This window comes from Hyposmocoma kahamanoa, unplaced genomic scaffold, assembly GCF_003589595.1.
Source record: "Hyposmocoma kahamanoa isolate Upper Pololo Valley unplaced genomic scaffold, ASM358959v1 99879, whole genome shotgun sequence".
NCBI lineage: Eukaryota > Metazoa > Arthropoda > Insecta > Lepidoptera > Cosmopterigidae > Hyposmocoma > Hyposmocoma kahamanoa.
Genome location: NW_020656077.1, coordinates 2,193,065 through 2,216,594, shown reverse-complemented (window position 1 = coordinate 2,216,594; position 23,530 = coordinate 2,193,065). Strand labels below are relative to the sequence as shown.

The 23,530-nt window shown below is 35.1% G+C and overlaps 1 protein-coding gene across 1 annotated transcript; it reads left to right on the top strand.

Moving 5' to 3' along the window:
* The first annotated feature begins 5,149 nt into the window (after positions 1-5,149).
* Positions 5,150-19,828, top strand: LOC113239507. The gene is made up of 4 exons (XM_026476544.1): positions 5,150-5,314; positions 7,740-7,834; positions 17,706-17,855; positions 18,725-19,828. Coding segments are annotated over exons 1-4 (849 nt in total). The 5' UTR covers positions 5,150-5,312; the 3' UTR covers positions 19,327-19,828.
* Positions 19,829-23,530: the final 3,702 nt, after the last annotated feature.

Here is a 23,530-nt window from a genome sequence, read left to right as displayed (position 1 = left end):
AGCCTTGATATTGAAATTTTTATTATTTAATCACATGACCTTAGTGTTACTTAATATTGATTGCTGTACATTTTTTACTAAGTAGGACATTGAACAACAACTAGAGAACCAGCAAATCCCGGTTCCATTGAAGACTAGTACCGAAATTCCCGATTCTTCAAAACATGCCCGTTTCCGGAATCCCTGATGTGGAGGGACCAAATGTACGTTACTAAGCAAATTTTGATGAAATACAAAGGTTAATAATGTGAAAGTATACCAAATGAAGTATTTACAAAACCAGACGAAGGGATGACAGGGGATCAAAGGCAACCACCCTGTCGGATTGTGACATACCTCACAATGTCTTAAGAGTATCTCGAGGATCATATATCTAATTTTAGGAAATAATACCTAAGAATATTAATATAAGGTGGGTAAGATATATTGGTTGTGTATTTTTGGAAGTGTTTTATTATCTTTTTATGTTCAGGTCACACAGATGCGGTACGGCGGGAATAGCGGTCCGAGGGCGAAACTGTGGGAAGCGAATGCATACCTTTCATTTTCTACACAAATTTTAAAGTAAGCACCACATTGCTGCCGGAGAAAGGTCGAGAAAATGTTCTGCTTCGTTTAGCGTTACGGAAGCAACGCGAAAGAAATTTCGGTTGAATACATATTGAAACTGAAGGTCCGTCTGTTTGTCATAGCGTTCGGCCCTTTACCGCGCCCGCCCCGTCGCCTGTTTCAATGGGCAGGGTTCATAAGAACTCGAACATTACAATAATTCCCGCGCCCGCTTCTGTGTGGCCAGAGCATAATCCTGCCATTTTTTCGGTTCCCATATAATATATACGTAATGTAGGTATGCAATGACATTATAAAGTACCATTAATAAACCGCTACGCGATGTGGCTTCAGGCACAAAAAAATTCATCCCTCGCCAGGGAATACAATATGATATAATAAAAAAACAGTCCACTGCCCTACAAGTAATTACGACATCTTACCCTTGGTATAATAAAACCACATATGATCACACGTTAAAGGGATTTTATTACATGAAAGTCATAAAAATAATACAAACTACATGAAATTAATTATGTATACTGTATGTATGTGAAAATTTATAAATCTCCTATTTGTCGACTAATTTTGTTCGTAAAATGTCGTTAGTAACCCTCTCTCATGCAAAGTTGTAATTTTAGTAAATATTAACAAATTATTGATAGGTAAAAAAAAATATTTTAAGAATTCTTCTGGAGATTTATTTATAATTACGCTAAACGTATTAATATTGCGCAACTTTTAAATTAAATACATCGTAAACAAAAGGTAATTGAAAACATTTACAATAAATATGTATGAAACAGTCAAGGGAAAATGTTCATACAATTCTATCACGACCTTTTTCCTTCAAGGGCTTGTATGTAAATTGTTTGTTCTTGAGTGAAGACACGTGAGTGCCCGTGCTTGGGTCGTCCTGCCCGTCACTGGGACGTCCCCGCAGAATATGTTATCCCTTCCGCAGGTCGACAAGTTTCATTATTAAACCGTTTATGTATACATAGATTTTTTTTATTAAAAATTGACATTTTACTGATTGATGTTCCGAGCAAGTTTTGCGCCTCCGACAGAGACTCTAACCGCTTGTGAAAACTTAAATTTTGCCATTGACCACAGTTTGCCAGTGTGCATCCCGTAAAATGAAACATTTCACCCTGTCGCGAAGTCCCGTGCTTTTACAGCGCCCTATTAATTATTTTCAAGACATGAGGATAGTGTCAAAAGTTACTACTAGTCATCCACTGATTTGCGTGGTATATTGTAGTTCTTCTTGTGAGCGAATGGCATAATTTGTACGCGGTTGCTTCGCTGACTGTCGTCTACTAGAACAAAAACCTATAAAATTGAAACATCTTAAAACAATTTATTTTCATAACATGTCTCCATTCCTTAGAATACAGCCGTGTAAGTGTTTCGTACTCGTCATTGTCAAAAGGCCACTGATTTCAGAAACCTTGTACTTAATTATATTTAATGTTCATATTTTGCAGAATCGTACACGCGCACTATAAGCTTGCTCCACTTAAATGCAAAGCTTTGTACCTTTAAAATTATCAAGTTTAGTTTCCTCGTCTGTGCACTTCTGTGCACTACGGCCTACGGCATATATCATGTGTATAATAAGTAATTTGAATTACGAGTCAGGGAGTCGCCACACTTATCGACACGGAACGTCTACGGCTCTTAACAAACGGTCTAACACAGTCAGCTTCTCATCGTGGCCATATATCAAAAGAGACTTGGAAACTTTCCAAAAGTTGTGGAATGAACATTTATTAAGTTGATAGTCAAAATTATCTTTCTAGAAACCTTATTGCCGATTAAGCAAATGGAGTCGGTTCAATATAACGTTGCATGACATAAATATTGCGAGATTATGTAAATGTTTTTATTTCATATTTTTCTTTTTTTTAATATAATGTCTTGACAACGACTTAGTAACGCGTTGTCAGACCACGCGATGCAATTAATTAGTTTATATTATAATCTCGACACTGGCATGACAGAGGATGCACCTCAGCGATACTGCGTTCGTATAATTAATGGTTATTAAAAACAATGTACAGCTTTAATTCTTTCAACGGTTATAATAGTAACGCTGTGAGGGCTTTACGCTTGTTAGATTATGATCTAACTAATTTATTTTGTGGACTTATGTACGTGAAGCTAATGGTAAGCCAAGTTTATTTATCTTTAGTTATAGTATATATACATATAAAATTAATATAATAAAACGAACAAAATACGAATCAAACGATAATTATGCTTATAAGCCATAACCATATTGCGCGTGAAGGTTGTATATATATATCAATCAAAAAAACATCTATTGATTTTAACTTTCCAAATCAAATATAATGTTACACTGGAACACATACAATAGGTAATAGTGACAGTTTATTACAAAAAATACAGGATATTGTTCCTAAATTTGAACAGAACATTGTAAACACAATATCGAATAGACATAAATACAATGGCAATAGAAAAATAAATAAGGATCAGGTATTTAACTCAGTCACTGCTCAGCAAAGTGCACGAGCGGTTTCGTATATTCAGCAAAAGTAACTCATTTGGCGGTTTAGCCAAAACGGTTACGTAAAGGTTGGAGTCGACGTTTTATGTAACATAATGATAATTATTAAATTTGAAAGATTTTTCACCAATTTACGATCTACATGTAAAAGCTAAGATAAAATACTACAAGTATTTGGTTCATATTGTTATATGACTAGTTACGACTTGTTAGTCACTTTTAAAGTTTAATTGTGAAAAATGCAGTTTAGTTACTCGTTAACATTTTTATGAATACACTTATTCTTAGCAACTATCATTTGTTTATTTATATAGAAACTCAATAGTTATCTAAGACGCCTCCTTCAATCATAGTAGAACAAACAAAGCTCCGACCTGGGGTATACACTGCTCATATCCCGTCGCGACTTCGTAACAACACCGCCTCGGCTGAAAAATTTTACCAGAGAGGCGAATGTTTTCCAAACTCCGCCATTTTACGCTCCTGAAAGCAAAAACTGTAATTAAATTTACGTAAGCTCCGTTGATATGATAACAAATCATCAATCTGGGATCACGCGGCTAATCAGATAATAAAGATAAAAGAAAGACGGCGCGTTAATGTACGTCATATCTATCTGATATTCTTATCGATGAGTGATGTACACGGCCCGCGCTCTCCGCGGTAATTGCCAATTAAGTAATGAGTCATGCCTTAAGGCGGTTTGATGCAAAAATCTCAGTTGATAGAAAACACCTTGGCTAAAGTTTCTTCAGCATCGACTTGTAATATTAGTGTAGCGTAAGTATCAGGTTCAAATATATTAATTATAAACGGTTCGCTGGAATACATTTTTGAAGTTTAAGTCTTTGTAAAGGCTGAACTCATCGTTTTTATGAATTATTAAATTTTCTTATTCAGTCTTATAAGGCATTTAAAACTTAAGCGGCTCTAGAAGTTGACACTTATTCGAGGATATTTTTAATAGCGTCGATGATCTGTCATATAAATATTTAATACCTACTTCGCTACTGCCAAAAGTTTGCCGTAATCGCTAAAGATGGCAAGCGAACGAGAAACGGTAATAAAGCTTGAAACCAATATCACGAAATCCATATTTGCTTTCTGCAATACCACTGAAAGGTAAAGGGTAGTACTACTTCTTCTAGTCACTTCTAACTACAAAGCAATGTCCCTAATTGTGATCATCTTAATAAAAATTATCCCTAGATATTTTTAGTTCTGACAGTCAGTGTACCATCCTTGTACATAATAGTCTTACAACATACAAAGTGGGATTGTAGACAACCGTCAGTCTGCCTCATTAAAAAAGAGCAATCTTTCTCTGAATACATTATAAGTAATAATAACTCCTGGCGATCTATCCGTCGGGAAAGCCTTTTTTCCTAAGAAACATTACGTGACTACAACGCTCAACCAAAATGAATAGATTCGTTTTGATGTGCGTGATCACAACTACGCGCTCATCTTTGCAGTAGTTGAGGGAGCTATAGTTAATGAATAAACATATATACTATTATATATTATAGAGAATAGAATTAGGTTCATTGTGACAGTACCAACAAACACGTCATACTGGTGTCAACTTTTTCCGACGTGTACGTTTTGTCATAACGATTTCCTATTCCAATTTCCAACCTAATCAGTAAACAAATAATATTTATAAATGGTTTTTGATCACTTGAACATCAAAACTACTAATGTGATTATCGCCGCCCTCTCCGCCTGCGAAAATTCCAGCATTAAAATTGCAGTTGTATACTTAATACATAATACGTGCGTTAAACCTACTTACATTATTTGTAATTTATTTAAGATGTATTACTGGAATTAATCTACACTAACGTCATGTAATCCATAGAGAGACAGCTGGTATTTATTAACATACGATGTTGCCACGACCTTAATCTATAGCACGGAACATCTTCTTCGTTGATTATGCCTTATATACATTACGGCACTAGTTCGAGTAATTATAAAACGGGCATACGGTAAAGGAGCAGTGTAGAAGCAAAACACTTGATAATAATATTTTGTTACTTCCCGGGTGCGGGTGACTGGGACCATGCGCGAATGTGCTAGCTACGGCAGTTTGCTACGAACCATTACGGTGGTGCTACGCGTCTCTCCCTCTCTCTACGACACCGTAGCTTCTCCGGTTAAAAGCACGTGTTTCAAGTTGTGAATCAAGTCTCGCTACTACCCGATCCCATCTACGACTGCTATCATGTAAGCGTTTAACTAGTTATTTTGTACATAAGTGTACATTTTATACGTACAAAGTATATTTTTTAATCAGTTTCAGAGAGTAATTCATTATAATTTATTCTTTTGTTACTAAAGTTGTAATAAAATCCTATTGTTAGTAAAATGCAAAAAACATGTACTAAATTATATTTTTTACACAAAGTTGTCTGTCTTACAAATTACAATTAATAAAATTTATTTTGTTCCGTTTCCTTTTCTATTTTCGTTTATTCTTCCGTTATTTATGTGGCATCACTGTGGTATATATTACGTTTGTTATTCTGTGAATTAATAATATATTAATAACGATAAATAAAAGGGCTACCACGCGATATAAATTAAAAATAAAGATATAATGTGCTAAATAAATTTAGAGTACGTACTTAAATAAATAGTGATAATTTATTTGAATAATAAATTAAGATATGAAGAGGATTCTGTCTCTCAATTTTTTTTTATTAACAAAGCAGCAGGCGTGAATTGACAGCTCAAGAAGTTCATAATAGAAAGCAACATCATGAAACCACAACCGACAGGCAATAAAGAACTTTTTAATATGGAGAGATGTAGCTTGTACATTTCAACTTTTAACTGTACGGTCACTATACTAAAAAGCGAAAAATAACAAAATAGAGATTTAACCAAAATGATTTGTTATTTATTAATTTTGTTATTTTTCGCTTTTTAGTGTTGTTGTGGTTTTTGAAATTGGTTGATATTTTTTTAAAGTTATATATAGACAGGTTAGTTTTTAGTTAAGTCTATACTAAACATTAGAGAGTAATGCACTTCGTGATTTAGAACGAAATAAATTACTTATCCGACCATATGATCAAAATGCATTACGAGAATTGTCTTAATCTTTCCATTTAGGTGTTTGAGTCTAAGAGTCATCACTTTATGCTGCTGAGCTGACGATAAGTCAAAGTCAAATATTGTTATTCACATAAGCACAATACAAGTCGTTTAGTCAATTACAAGCACTTACCATCATCAAGTGCGGGGTCTGCCTGTCTCGTTATATCATTACGAGAAATGAAAAGATGAACACGTCCACACCTATCCGAGAACTTTTGATTTGTAACAGTTTCACAAACACACTGTATATGCCTATAAAATTTTAGGACTTTCGTCGTTTTCTATGGGATTTCTTTATCAGATTCCATCGTAGTGACAACGAGAGTATCTCGAGATTGTGCCGTTTCAAACAAAAAATAATTTTCTTAAATTAAAAATGAGAAATCGGTGAACACATTATGCACGTCTATAAAATTTGAGAATTTCGTTCTATTTCCATGGGATTCCCTCATCAGATTTCGACTTGGTGACAACGGGACTACCTTAAGAATATATCCTTTCAAACAAAAAAAGAATTTTCAAAAGCAGTCCACAATTGACAGAGAAATCGGTGAATACCCTGTATATGCCCAAACAAAATTTGAGGATTTAGTTCGATTTCCATGGGATTCCATCATCAGATTTTAACTTGGTGACAATAGGACCACCTCAAGTGTGCACCTTTTCAAACAAAAAAAGAATTTTCAAAATAGGACCATAATTGCAAACAGTTCGTACTTTTTTCCATTTTTAAACGTTCCTCTTAGGAATAATTTTGCTTGAATCCGTTTAATTTCCTCTTAAATAAATAGGTATATTATCGATGTCTTCTTACAATATCTATAATATATATACTAATTCAATGGTACGCCTTCTTGTTTCGCGACATTTTTCTTCCTTGTGTACTTAGTATATTTACTCAACTGTGTGCCGGTTACATTAATATTTGGATCGAAAATGGTCATTTTACGTAGTCCGATAAAGCTTTCAAGAACTTGCACAGCTTGTAAGACAAGTTAAGATTCTAAACCGGCAGTTTTCAATATTATTAATACAATCTACGTGATAGTAATGTACTTTTATCAAATATTATATATAACATTTTGTTTTGAAATTGTGAAATTGCCACTCTAAGTCTTAGAGTCTTTTTATAGTAGTATTGCTGTGGTATAACGTTGAAAATGTATTTATTCAGGTTCTTAAAATAGCACCAGGATAGCTGGTAACGAAATAAGATAAATATTAGGAACCTTATATTTAAAAAATTAATACCGGGTATTTGTGGATCATACCAGTTTAATCCTGGTAGATGTGCTACACGACACGTATAAATAATGGATTTTTTTCGATATCCTATTAAGAAATGGGTATATGCCACGGTTCACCATGCATATCTCCAAAAAGCTTTGTAAATCTTTTTGAGATATAAGATCATTGGAGCTAGCATGTTTCCATACTGATAATGAAGCTAATTAAGCCAAAGATACAATCTTCTAGACCCCATTTTTATTTATTAGTAACTGCGCTACTTATTGTGACGTATGATAAATGATCGAATATATCTTCGTAGGCGAGCGAAGATGCGAGCAATTTTTCCAACGATGTGGTTGGTGCTATCGGCTTTTCTCCTGACCGAGTACTACGCTGAGGCTGCTTCCTCTAAAGGTAAGACTTTTGCGAAGGTGAGGCTATAGGCAACTCTGTATGCTTCAACGACTTTAATCTAGAGTATATACTCTAGATTAAACTCGTATGCCCGTATTTCGACTCGCTAAGACAATACAATAACAAAGACAATAGCTAAGACAATACAACAGCTCCATCTGCGACTTGAAATGCAATATATCCAAAATAAACTGTGCTAAGGCACCTTGTTAATATAACCATGTCCCATAGTTACAATCCAAACCTTAGGAGACTTTAGTAGTGACATGTTCGTGATGAGTTATAAATTGATCATAGTTACAAGATGTTGACAAAAAAGAAAACAAATCGTTCCTACGAATGTATGGTCTACAAAATAGAAGATTTCGTGCTGTTTGTTAATTTGCTAAGCATGTGTTTTACATGGTGAGCTTTTGGAGTATTAAATTAGAAACCTATAAGCTTTCACAATACTAACTCTACGTTTAACAATGTTCCATGGAACTGACAATTTTTATTCGCTTTGTTTTCTTTTGACACACTATTAGAATTAGAACAGTAGCTTAATGAATTGACATAAAAAACGCGCTCTCAGAATCATTCTGTATAAAATCTCTAATATAAATTTGTACGAAAGACATGTAGCACTTGTAGCTGCTGACGCTTCAGGTGTCGCATATTGCGTGGCTAAAGTACACACTAAAACCTGAATTTGCGAGCGAACGATCTGAGCGCACACCGTTGTTTTTTGTGCATTGAGTTGTCATATCGTATACCAACCAAACACAACTAAGTAGTATGGAAATTCATAACACCGCGTATAAAAAAGAGCTTTTGTGCATAGTGTCAACGCGCGACATTAGCCCTTATTGTTTATGTCTTTCACAAGTATTAATGTATTGTCCATATAACGGCATTTCAACACATTTGCATTATAATGCATGACCATGAGATCGAACTCATTGATATGTGAAATAACTTTATAAATTTGATTAACGGATGCAACTTTGATCTATGACATTTTACGTAATTGACAAAATATCCTCATCAATACAAAGCATATCTGCTTTGTAAACGCAGTCGGGGGCACCAGCTAATAATTATATATCTATACATATTATATATTTATAATTATTAGCTGGTGCCCCCGACGCAAACGATTGCGTAGAATAAGTACATCGAGTAGTACTGTACTACTTAGTTGAGAAATGATTGGTTCTCCATACAAACTTCCATCCCCTATTCAGCCCCGTTTTAGATTTATTTCTGTGACAAAAAGTATCTTTGTCCTTGTCCTGGGGTCCCATCTATCTCTATACCAAAATTCACCAAATTTGGTTCAGCGGTTTAAGTGTGAAAATATAACAGAGTTACTTTCGCATTTGCAATATAATAATACAACAGCAAAACACTGAGTAATTGTTCTGTACAGCCCATAACTCTTAACTGCGTTGCATTAAATATATAGAAAAATCATATTTACACTGAGCGAGCAAAGCGATTTTTTTTTATTATATATATTAATATTACGTAATTACTTTGTGAGCGAATTCATTATCTACTTTATGATATTTATTGTCTTTTATCAAACATTATTGGCAGCTTCATTGTTAGATTGAACGTAAAATTAAGCTGAAATACGAATATAGTTTTTAAAGGACTTCACTATCCTGTAAGTACTTCCTTATGTACCTTGTGTGTTCAAAAGTTTTGAGACCAACTGTGACTTTTAAAAATAAAATAAAATTATACTGGCAGCTGCTTAATTCTTTTTTTATTATTTTGACTTTACAAAGTTTATGTTCTATTTGTAGGTTTTTAAATTAATTTCTTTTGTTCAACTATTATTCTCGTGCTGGAAGGAGTAAAACAGTTTCGTGCGACTGCAATTTCCCTATATATGGCTGGAAAAAAACTAATGAGATATTACGTGACGTAAAATGTTTTGGAGCAATCCGCAACTTGTATATTACACCACGAAACGTTATAAGGTGAATGATACTCTGAAAGATCGACAGAGGAATGGTTGCCCGCGGTCCGTAAGGATGACTGCGAACATCAAAATAACCAGAGGCGATTTCGCCGAAATCCGTATCGCACTCAGAAGAAACTCGTTTTGCAGATTAGCATTTCGCGTATTTCAATGAACAAAATACTGAAATACGATCTCAAGGTAAAGGCTTGCAGTCGTAGGAAAGTTCACTTCCTAAATGATCGCATTCTTAAATTACGACGCGCAAGTTGTCCAATGGTGCAAAAAAGACACGATGCGAAAAAGATTGTAAAGTGGCATTATACAGACTGTGGCGAAATAGACAGGGATGTAATACTTTATTTCACAACAAAGAATGTTCAGTGTGGCGTCGTTTCGCCCACACGAGTTCCGTCGCCATAGCTCTGAACGATATTTGTCGCGTCATAACGGGATGCATGAATGCCATTCCTCTATCATTAGCGGGTATAGCTCCTCGCGATGTGCGATAGCATGTGGAGAAGAGAAACGAAAGCAGGACATTGATAGTCGGCACCCATCAGTCGGGCCACAAGCTCTCACCAGTATGACTAACCAGCCGTAAGAGCTTCTTCGACATACCACCGTTATAGAAGATAGCCCAAGAGACGCGAGTCGCAAACTTTGGCAAGCCAAATTCAAATTTTATTACCCCCACCGAAAGTCTTCCCCCTGGGCACAAGTTGCAGTGGTCACTATGGAAATCCCTGTCTCAGGTCACAATTTGGCCGATTTTAGGGACAATGTGGTGAAACTGAGATGTACCAATACGCGTATAACATCATTGCCAATACGACTCGGAAACATTGTGCTTGCGGATCTCACACACAAAGTAATGCTCACTTGCTCTTATGTCTACTGTTTCCGACCCGCGAAGACCTGCTAAAGGCAACAGATAAGGGAATAGAGGTGGCTGCTTACTGGGCCGAAGAAATATAACACTGGTTTTTTATTGGTTTTTGTCATTGATTCGACAAGAAGAAACAGCAAGACAATACCGGCTATAAGGCTAAAACGACTCAAGCCCGGCAAATTGTCCCCTGAGAAAATTTACCGGACTGCATCGCAGCAGGACTGAAATGGAGCTCAGGATCTGCCGAAAGTCCCACCCAAACTTGGATTCTCTAAAGAGGACCCTCATCAAAGAAGCGAACCGAATCCCACTGGAGAAGATTCGTACCTTGACACAAGATTGGTCAGGAAGAGCTTGTATTAGGAATAATAGAGGCAGTAATTTTAAGTAATTATTGCTGGTAGTTGTTGGTTAGTGTAAACTATAACTTATTCGTAGAGGATAGTGCAATTACGCGTAACTAGCATTGGATAACTCCGCGCATCTGACACATGTTGCTAATATATAATTTATTTATTTATTTATTTTTATTTACTATAATAATTTGAGTTTTGCACCTTCTTAACGCCAGTTGCGATTGCTGACAGGAAGCCAAAAATCGGTTAATAACAATACCGCGGATCTGTTGTCGGGTGCAGAGATGGGCAGTGGACTAAGACTCATTCTGTTTTAAAAAGTTTTTGTCCAAAGCGCCCGGTTTTAAAGCCGTTTACTTAACTTAAATTAATACTTAACAACAATGGCAATGATGAAGGACATTTCGTTCCTGTAATTAGATTATCTATTTTGTAAAGTACAGTAGCGCTAGAAACTTGACTTTGTCGTATCCTCTTCGAACACAAAGTTTGTGATGCATTCTGGGAGTTAGCGACTTGTTTTAACAAGACTTGTGGTGTAGCGAGCAGGCGGACGCCTGTGGTACCCCGAGTTATTGTCTACGCGAACTTTTACAGAAGACACGTACCAAAAAATAATGCCAAAAGTTTTATTCTCCTATAATTCGTGTGTCTGACCGCTTTCGCACCCATTAAATTGCGACAATAAAGATTTATGTAACATTTTGCGTGAGCATCGAGTATGGGAGTAGGCTGTCTCTGTTTTGTAAATGAAGTTAAGGTATTGTACCAGATACACTGTGCTCAGTAGTGGAGTGTACCTATATAAGTTACTTTTTTAAATCCACTCATCCTTAACTTATAAAGTTATTAGGGATTTCTATTTAATATTCACACAAACATATTTAGAAGTAATTGGTTAAAAAGCCGATGGGATGAATAGTCCACAAGATTCTCGTGCAACAGAAAAAGGTAACTGTATTTGCAAACAGTTTTTTGTATTCACAAAACACAAAGATCGCGCTCTAGGGGTCTTAATAAACGAGACCATCGAGTATATAACCAGAAACAGAGACGAAATAACGGCCATCCATCCCTGGCAACTCATCAAGTAAATGGGCCTTATATAACTTTTAAATATCAACTCTCGTTCGTGCTCAAAATCACAAATTAGAAAACTGAAATAGTACAGCGCCAACAACTGACCAGTGTGTACGTCTCCGTTTATTCCAAAAATATTCTGCATTTATTGTAATCAAGATAATATTTCTAACAATGGGGGCTGTTCCATTCGATAGTATGGGTAAAACAGCAAAACATCTAATTACAAAACAAATGGAATCACATTTCATCGGTAATCAAATATTAAATATATAATTTTACAATTTTCGTCTATTATAGCAAAGTTCAAGTTAAACTGCTCGATTGAAAGTGAAATATTCGACGACACCCGTCAATTGTTTCGAATTCTGGCTTGCCAATCGGAGCGCAATTGTCACAGTAAAGATTTGGCAGAATACTTTTCAAACAAATTAAATGACATTTCGTCTCTATTTCTGGTTATACGTGGTGCGCACTATAAGTTTCCGGAATGCATAAGAAAAAAAATATTATAAATAGTCAGAAATTTATTTATTGTTTCTCAAAATATTCTCCGTTAGCGTTAATGCACTTTTTCATACGAATGAACCAATTTTGAAAAAATTTATGCCACTCCTCTGTGACAATCTCTGAAACATTTTTTCATACTCTTCAATAGCCCCTTCAGGTGATGAAAATCATTGACCGTGTAACTGGTTCTTAATTTTTGGAAATAAATAAAAGTCACAAGGTGCCAGGTCGAGACTGTACGCGGAATGACACGTAAGGTGAACATTGTTCACCTTCAAAACTTGATTTGTCTGTCTGGCCGTGTGGGAACTGGCATTATCGTGGTGCAAATACGGCGTTCACTATAATTTTTACGGAGTTTGTCAATACCTTCCGTCAAACAAATGGTCGTGTACCAATCACTATTCACGGTACAACAGTTTTATTAAATAAAGAAGCAATCATCCGCTTAGAGGCACTTTGCATGCGTGCCACTTTGTTTTCCCCTCATCTCGAAAGACCCATACACTCGATTGCTGCTTTGTTTTGGGATCGTAACTATAAATCCATGATTCATCACCTGTTACTATAGCCCACAGCAAATTTGACGCGCCTTCGTTGAATCTGGTAAGCATGGCATTGCACCAAGTGACATGATACGTTTTATGAGCCTCAGTAAATTGTGTGGGATCCACCGAAAGCACAGCTTTTTTACACCCAAATGTTTGTGTAGTATTGATTGTATTCGACTCATGCCTATTCCTAAAGATGCCCGAATCTCATGGTATGCCACATGCTTGTCTGTTTTAATCATACGGAGCACAGCATCGATGATTTTGTTGTTCACAGCAGTGGACGGGCGACCATCACGAAATTCGTCACTGAGATTCACATGACCGCGTTTGAATTCTGCAAACCACCTATAAATAGTCGTCTTGCATGGTGCTTCATCCCCAAAAGCAGTTTGAAGCCGAGCATAGCTCCGCTGAGCTGTTAATTTACACTTAAAGTCGTAGAAAATCATACTACGAAAATTTTAAATTTTACGGGTTACACCAATTTCTAAAACAACGCCACAATGTAAAAACAAGTGACAGTCAGACGAAACAAACCGTGTTCTACAGCCAAAGAGTTCCATTTTAAAATGTTGTAATTACTTTTTGAATATTGTTTATGTAAGTGGCCAGTTCCGGAAACTTATAGCGCGCCTTATGCATAGTCGATGAACGAGACAGATAGACATGTAATGGTGATGGTGATTAAAGGATATAGATTGGCATCGTGTGGTTAAATTATTTATTCCCTTTGAGTGAAACAAACCGTAAACATAATGTTACTTTTGGCAAAGGCAAAAATGGCATAACGACGTGTTTCGTGAATTGACGTGAAAGTTCTTGATTTAAGTTTCAAAAAATTCAAAAATAGTGTTCGTAAAATATACAAAAAATCAATGCGACATGAAGGGGAGTTACTTTAAAAGTTTAATATATATTAATATAATTTTACTTAAAGAAAACATTTTTTATTTTTTTAATATGAATAACTGTATTCACAGATCAAACTTAAAATGCATAAATGAACACTCACTATTTTATTCGACTAATCCAATCGCTTAATGATAAATTATGAGAATGAATTCTCTCCAATAAACATTTGGTCTTACAATCAAAGATGCCAAAAATAGCAGAAAATCTCTGCTTACCTTATTGATAATTTCAATATCTGAAGAATAAAGAAACCTTATGAGGCTGTAGACGAGTTAAGGGTTGAAGTGCAAAAAGCTATTATGAGCATCCATGGCAATACTTTACAGAAGGCTACATGAAGTGAATTTCAAAGAAGACTACGTCTGTGTATCCGAGAAATGTGTCTTACTTCGGGCAACTTAATTTATTGAAATGTAAGAAAATTATGATTCACAAAATTATGTAAAAATTTCCAATTATCCGCTAAAAGTTGTAATTTACGTATTTAGTAGTTAACTACTATCTAGGCGTGCTTAATGTTAGAGGCGATACTAATATTAGATTAACTTTATATTTAACGGACATCTTCAATAGTAAGACCCAACGTTCATTCGAAAAATTTAATCTAATCATTGATAGGATTATCAATTAATGCACTAAAATAGTGATCGATTATTTTGAGCACTTGTAGTTGGTTCGATTCCAGCCACTACTAAGTCTGTAAGCTTTTAAAAAAAATTATAAACGTAACTTCTATTTACGAAAAATAAAAGAATGTTTCCTTTAAATAAAATTAGCTATCTTAAATAATTAAGGTAGTTCCCCTTCGTAACCCGCAAATTATTTCCACCCTGTATAAACAAGCAGGCTTTATATTTTATAAGTTAATTTTGCTCATTAATACAAAGAGCGAAAATTAAGGCCGAGTGAAAATTAAGTTCCAATTACTTAAATACTTGAGATAAATGCTACATTTATACCTTTTTTATAATAAAAATAAACCAATTTCTAAAGTTTGTGAATAACATCTATTTGCCAAGTTTTATTGAAAACAGTTAACGGAAAATGGTTCAAATCCAATAAATCTGAGTTATCCCCTAATTTGCTATCCTTAAAGGTGGAATATTTTCTTCAAATTTAAATGGGACCAATACTGAGGTACCTCTTAAAATCGATTCACAATTAATATACGGAATAATCGCGTAACATACACAAAAAAATAGAATCGAATTGAGAACTTTCTTCTTTAAGTCGGTTAAAAATACTAATATGTAATATTATGCAATATACATACAACTTTAACGAATGTAACTTTAGAAATAAATCATTATAGAAATAAATCGTACACATGTTCTTTCAAACACGTATACAATTTGCTATATCCTGGCAGGGCATGTGATACTACTATTTACTTGTAACTGTATTTATATTATGGTTGCAATAATTGATATTCTATTCTGAAAATAATTTTACACGTTAAATAAAGTCATTACACCTCAATATTACGATACGAGCTAATACAAAAATGGGCTAAGCACTCCTTTTGACTCTGTTCAGCCAAGCTGCTTCACAGTTAATCGATACTGTAGGTATTTGAATCGACTGACAGCGTTTACTTTATCGTTCAGTTTATTACTACAATACTCGATCCGTCTAAAATTGGAATTACTTTCATTAAAGCTAGTAAGAGAAATTAGAAAAATTGCTTATTAAAAAGAAACAAACAAACCAATTGTCGTACGCCGCGATGTTTTCTCAATTTTGCAAATACACGATTGCGATTCTAGCCGCATCCTCAATTTTTACGGAAAATTCGCTAAAATCACTAATGTTTACAATGCCATTTTGGTTTCAGGTAGAAAAGTTTGGAATTCAATGCACGAACAATCTCTAGCAATTATATTCCAAATACTATTTTTGTTTTTAAAACTGAAATCAAGAGCTTTCGCGTTAATTTTGATAGAAATAATTGAATGTAAGGAAACTTGTGGATTATTTGTACGAGTATGTTACGCGATATCTCCGACATTTGTGCACAATTTCGATGATTCTTTTTTGTTAGAAAGGCTGGGTTACCTCAATAGAGGTTCCAGCCAATTTAAAGAAAATATTCTTCTAATGGTGGCAAATTAGGGGATGAATCTGGTCTATTAGATTTCGCCCTCTTTCCGTTAATCAATTACAATAAAACTTGTGCAAATAGACGTAATTCGACAAACTTTTCAAAGGTCGGTTTTTTTAATAAAAATCTGTTCTGATAAAAATCTTTCTGTCTCGTTTAATAAGACCCCTAGTGCGCATACCAAAAAGTGTTCGCGACATCCATCATGTTTTTTCGAAACTTCGTTGTTGTCACATTTTGTCTATTGCACGAGTATCGGGTTGTATTTTCATCCCATCAACTTATCTACCAATTAGTACGAAAATTGTTTGTGTGAATAATAAAAAGAAACTCCTATTAAAAACGGTATTTAAAAAAATAACTAATATATTCAGACATTCTCAAACTCATACGCATATACTCATACTCATACACTGCTGGGCACAGTGTACCCGGTACAATACGTCTACTTCCTGTACATAACGAATACAGAAGTTCTTAAGATTTAATTAGTCGGTTCACGTATCGATAAACGTAATTTTGTTCCATGTTATATACATCACTAAAAGGTATATTTTAATTTGAACTCTGCTACTCTTTTGAATGAGTAAGAGTGAGTAGGCGAATTCAAAACATAACACAAATTTATTCCTTTACTTGCTGACGTCTTTTGATATTTTAATCTTTAGTTGAGCATGAAAACCTTCGCTTCTTTTACGGAATTAGATGAAGAGCTCTTATCTAGATTTTATAATAATAGTTCAGATGAAAGCAGCTTCACGAGAATGCTTGAAACTCAAGTATTTCGTAAAATGTTTATTTTGATCTACATATTTCATTTCTCATTTCTCATTTTATGTTGCATTTGATAAAGGTTATTCAACAGCGAACATTAAAAACAAACTATTAACTAAAATAGACCAACTCGGCTTTCAGGTGAATGCGTACGTAATATCTACATGTACCTTTACGCCAAAATGAACAACGTTACGTTGTTACGCTGCAGTTTGGCAGTTCGGTTCCGGTTTAATTAATAGGAGCAGCGTTCCATGTATATGTACAGTTGGAGATCTACACTCAATGGGATACGTGGAATAATACCGCACCACACATACGTGCACGTAACCACACTATTCGATCCTGTGCACTAGCACAATAGGATTTCATAACTAACTACACCCATGCGACGCCCTGTATCACGGTGGACTTACTTTACCTTAATTGGCACTGCAATGACAATTAAAAGCTGAAGTAATTATATATATGTTAGTAGATATTTATATACATACAAAATCCATATGTACATACAAAATCCGGTATTCCGCTCCAACTTCGTGAATATTGATTAAAAGAAAATAGATCTGCTACGTGAAACGTTACACGTCGGGATTAGGTTTTAAAAGATATTTGACTATACATACTATGACGGCTAAATGCGAAATATCCGTATTGGCGTCTGTTCTAAACTTTGATAAAGTGTATGTTATTGTGGGTAGTCTGTGCTGCCGATATGTAGGGTCTAATGTTTGTCTGCAGACGTAGTGAGCCGGCGCTGCCATCAGTGCGGCGTGGATACCGACGTGAAAGAGGGAGTTGGCGAGCCATGTGGCTCGAGACTCGGTCCCGTACGCGCTACGCTCTGCCCTGCCGACCAACCTTATTGCGCGACTGTTGCTACGTCACCAAGTACGTCTTAATAAAGTTTTCTTTTTGTATAAGTTTCTTTAAATCCTTACACATAAGTAATTTAAGGTAATTTGAGCACCAAGTTTATCCATGTTTCTCGTCTCTACTTGAATGAAGAGTATGGCGAAATAATATTTTTCAAATACAGCTTCCTGTTGTTAGCGAACTGGGTCGGGTTTTGAATTTTTCTTTAATTGGAGGTTGCTAGCTCCAATCAGCCCATTTGTTTTTTGTCGACGAGTGACTGCGTCGCGTTCTATAGCAACCAACTATGGTAGCAACTCGTCTGTGAGTACCATCTACCCAGTTCGCAATTACGTTATCAGAAGAAATATATGTATTCTTACTTACTCTTACACGCTTGTTCATAGGTAAACAAACACTGCATCTAATCTATGCACAGAACACGTTGATAAAATCTGTTGCTTTGTTTACGTTATTATCACCATAATGGCACCTTTTTGGGACTAAAATAAATTGTATTATTAAATATGTAATTCTTTTCGTATTTCATTTTTATTCAGACTAAATAAAAATATTAATACGTAAGGTTATATAAACTTTCGTAATCTAAGAGGTGACTTTTTGGAAACCGGTGTAACACATTTATCAATTTCTAATACGTAGCACTAGATGCAAAAAGTCGAACCTGTGACCACGGAAATTATGAAATAAAACGCCACGAGTAATGCAGTGGATCTGCATTGCAGATAAATTTAAGTTTTTGTATTCGTGGTGCACGTTGAGAAACCTCGCCAAATACAATTGCGGAAATGTACAGCAACATTTCGATACAGGTCTTAATCCTTTCTATTCTGTTCGTTTGTGTATATTAAAATATTGTAATTAAAATGTTTATTGTATTGCAGATTTTACGTCTGTGGTCACGTGTGCCGCTACCGCCGAGAAACCATGCTCGCTGACCTACTCCGATGAACAATACACTATGTTATGCGTGTGCACTTCCCACTTGTGCAATGCTCCTTTCAGCTCGCAGCTGCGCCAAGAGCTGATCGACTTCTCCCGCACTCACATTCCTCGCAATGGCAGCGGCACAGACTTCGTAGAGGCGCTCTGGAACGTCTCCCGCTATGGCGACACAGTTGACGATACTGACAGCATCTATAAACTTATCACTGTCCCCATAAAGCAGACCATCTTTTTCCCAAAAACTACGACAATTACCTCGAAAACTCAATGGGTGAATTTGACTAGTGAGATGTCGGTGGTTGCGATGCTTGGCGAGATACCGCGCGCGGAGGCATTCAAGAACGAAGCCACCGTACCGTCCAGCGATGACGAGGATTTCGTCGAGGGTAGCGGCTCCTACGGAAACACACACGCTCAGCATCACTCGCCCTCCGCCCCCGCCGCACCTAGCTCCTACCTCCCCGCTGATGAAAACGGCGCTGCTACTCTCGCTCTTGATCTTGCTACACTTGCCTCTCTACTTCTTTATGCTATACAGTAGAGAGTTGAAAATATAAAAATGTAGTTGTACCTATTCGAATTTCTTTAAAAATATAACGATATTACGGATAAGTATTTATAAGAAGAATTTAAAACATAAGTAAATAATTTGTAGAATTGACTTGACTTGTTGTGGGAACAAAAATAATTTTTTGTAACTTAACTATACTTTTATTACGATTAACGTCTTAAACATAAAACGATGTGTTCTCCAATTTAAAATTCGGTCCTATCGTGTTTGGTAGGGCGGAAAATCCGTTTTTATAATTTTAGTTACCTAATATATTTTACCTTAAAACTAAGGTCCTTGTGCCAAATAACTAGTTTTAGTTTTTTAAATAAATTTAAACTTTTACAAAGTTATCACGTCTAAAGTTAAGTAAACTCACGTAAATGTGTAAGTACTTCACTAAATAAAATGGGACGTTGCTGGTAAGGAAAGGACTATACTCTTACAAGTACAAAATGAAGAATAAAGGATATTGACTACTTATGAGAGGGATTGATTGTTTTAGATAGGCGTGAAGGAATTATATATGTAGCAATTCATTATCATATTAATAAACTTACATTGTGTCGAATCAGCACTTTAGTCAAGTCACAGAGTTACCATTACGTATGTATATCACTACGTTTGGTAATTTAAAATAGTATAAAATACAATATAAGACCACTGTTATAACACTGGCTAGTTACTTTAAACACTATTGTCTACTTAGTTTGTGATGATTCAATAAAGTTCTGCATAGACACGACACTATATTTTTTCTTACTTTTTATAATATTATTTATTCATGAAGTTTTCGATAATTTTTGAAATTCCTAAAAATGTTTACTTACCATATTTTTAAGGTAATAAAACATTTAATGTTTGCTCGAGCGTAACAACTGCCATTGAAGTGCTATAGAGAGGCCATAAATATTATCATTCGATACAAATTTTGTTTTCTGCTGTTTTTTTTCCTCGTTCCGCCTTTTTTTGCAACAATAGCACTTTGCCAAATGTGTTATTGAAAAAAAAAATTCTTAGTTAATGACTCGAGCCATTAACTTTGTTTTTCGTTTTACCTTAAATAATATTTTTGCATTTGTTTTTCGCCATTTAGTGGTGAGTTATCCTCCTAATGCCCTTGTGTATATAAAAATGTATATAATAATGTGAAATGATTCAGATCCAGACAACATTAATTCTTAAGATAACGTAAACGCTTAGTGTACATTATAATGAAAATATCCCATTTAATAGCGCTACATATTCTATGTGACCATAGGATATCTAGGAAAATTTCTTTTTCCACACAAAATTGAGGGCATCTTTGCTTAAGCTTAAAGTATATAATTGTTAATGTTTACTATATTTCAATTACATCGAACCATTAGCGCTTTTCCCATTGTAGTTCCCTGTGTCATAATAGGTTAAATTAGCCAGGATTACGCATTAGGGCGTAAACATATTGTAAAAAACCATTTCAATAAAAAGTTCTCTGCAGTTGTAATTTGGTCACCTAAAGTTTGTTAACCTAAAGAGGCGGAAGAAGACGTAAGGTTAAAAACAATTGAGCTTTTATATTTATAACTTGGAGCATTATGCGCAGCCGAACAATGGTGAAACTTCTTTCGCCGCCTCACTGAGCGTTTTATCTTTAGTCCGCCTTCACAGGATGAATTTGATAGCATTACTCTCTTGGGATACTTTTTTCGTTCTGAAACGTAATCGCATCAACATTGAAGAATGAGCTCTGCTGCCATTTCTACACAACCGATAGTATCAGGACGGATTTTCTATAATCGAACACATAAATAAAATAAAAAGCATTACAAATAAAAAAATAGAAAACATACAATTCAAACTTAATTCGGTTATATAGTTTATAAATCACTGCAAACATGAAAAAAAAAACGCTGACTGACTAACACTGACGTTTTATATTATTTCATAACTATTACTTATCAAATTCCCGCGACGTACGTATTATGCCGCACTAAACATTTGTAAGTGATATACAGCAACGTATTATTACGTTGTTTTTTTTATTTCATCGAAGAACGTAAGAAAACGCTATTTGGTTATACAAAATAAAATATCAAAATATTGAAATCTGTAGGGATACGCAGTATCGAAATTTCACAGGAAAAGTTTGTAAGCATTAAACAGCATACCAATATCTACGGCATACACGCGCAACGTGTTGAGTTTATAGACGTCAACATCCATTGACGTCACTATCATTATTTGTTACGATTCATTTTATTATACGGGCTACTGCCCGTAGAATAACGTTTATAAACGTTTGCACTAATGTATGAGAAAAATATCTGCCACAGCGTAAGTCAATGGCCACAGCGCATCAACCGGCAAAAGCACGATGCTCTTGCGATGTGTTAAAATGTTAATCAAAAGTATATTAATTAATAATCTAATCGTTCTGTTGTGATTGATTCAGCCATGAAGTATGATTGATTCCATTAAGCTCCACTTGATAAGAGTCAGATTTCAGTGTATGACCTCTAAATACAAGCATTTGCTAAGATATTAATAAAAAAACAAATAAAATTTGAAATAAGCGCTCAATCAAACAGTATAAACTTAGGTGCACATGTTGTAGTTCTCACATGGATAATCCCAATACAATAGCAAAATAGGTTTAAGATATAGATAGCGGGGAACCTGCACGTCTAAAGCCTGCACTAAAACGACCAGGAGTACACTGGCATCGGCAAATCTGGGTCCCTCAAGTTGGCTACTGTTATACAGATAAAAACAATATACCTACACTCAACTTTTATAAGATACATAACATATATATTATGTATATTATTAAAATCATAATGTGTTTTAGTTGACGAGTAAAAGGATGGAATTGAGATAGAGATGCAAGGAGAAGAAATTCTATGAAAACATACAACTTGAAGGATTCGCATACATTCTAATTTAATCACAAGACTTCTTTTTGGACATCAGCAAAATGAGTGCAAAGTACAGAAATTTAGTCCATTTTACTCGTTTTAAGTGCCTGGTAAAAACAAATTAATAAATATAATACATGCAATAAATTAAATTCGTAAAAAATATGTATGTGTACACACATAAGCTACAAAGCTAGCGAGATCTTGAAACAAACTGTTATTTGTCAATAACCTACGCAATAAAAGCTTCGTTTGCTAGACATCTACTTGAAATAGAAGTGTCAATGTCAGTAGTTTTTATTTTACTGGCTTTCCTTTTGTATTTATTTTCTACAAGGCTCTATCGCGCCGCAACTTACGAAAACAAGGTTGAAAGGAGAGAATAAGCATTATGAGTTTTCGTATTTGCAGCGTATGGCGAATCTAGCGGCACCAGAGCTGTGACGTCGTTATCCGCCCACTCCGCAATGCAGCGCGCAATTTCACCTCACCACTACAATGCTGCCATCTCAACTCACCCGTTACAAACACAATACGAATGATCGAAACTTTTTTATTTGTTTGCGAATAACCGCATTTGTAAACATCCGCTTTCCTTTTCTTTGCAAGGCTTGCACAAAACCTCCGTTTAATACCATTACACGTTACAGCTTGATTCCGATTTCGTTTCCACCGGCTTAGGTAAAAATTAAATGAAACTCAAGTTGGATTTTTTAAATAAAAGTGCTTCGTAAATTAAGAGTTATTAGTTTATAGGAGTCGAGGGTGTGTTGTGTTCGTTCACGCTACCACTATCTAATCAACAGTTTAACACTGTCTATAAATACGTTACGACGTGCCTCATTCGCAGAAATCTGCCTCAAGGCATCTGACGATTGCTGATTACCTTTTTTATTGCCTTGTCCCCACAATGTTCTTGACTGTATACTTTTTCAATTTAATTTTAATTCCACCTACCTTTTTGCGAAAATTAAAGCGATTTAGTTTTCGGCAAATGGTTAATTATGTCGGTCTGGTGACGGAGTCACTATTAGTGTTTTATTGAAAACGTGAAAAGCTTTATAATAAGAAAGCAAAGTCACAATGTGAGCGTTGAAGCTCCTAAAATCTCCAAATTTTTATTATTTCTCGAGTTTATTATAATTATGTTCAAAGACGATCGCTTTGTTCCCTATATATCATTTATGTATTATTGATTGCGTACGTGATCTCTAAACTCTGTTAGAACGGTCCTAAATGCAACGTCAAAATATAATCTCAAAAACACAAATTGTGCTCCAGGGACATGTACTTCCTAC

Bases quoted from the DNA above. Each gene is read 5' to 3' on its own strand.
- LOC113239507 (XM_026476544.1), top strand. The intron at 7,835-17,705 runs GTAAGACTTTTG...GTTTGTCTGCAG, and splicing joins TGAGGCTGCTTCCTCTAAAG to ACGTAGTGAGCCGGCGCTGC. The intron at 17,856-18,724 runs GTACGTCTTAAT...ATTGTATTGCAG, and splicing joins GACTGTTGCTACGTCACCAA to ATTTTACGTCTGTGGTCACG.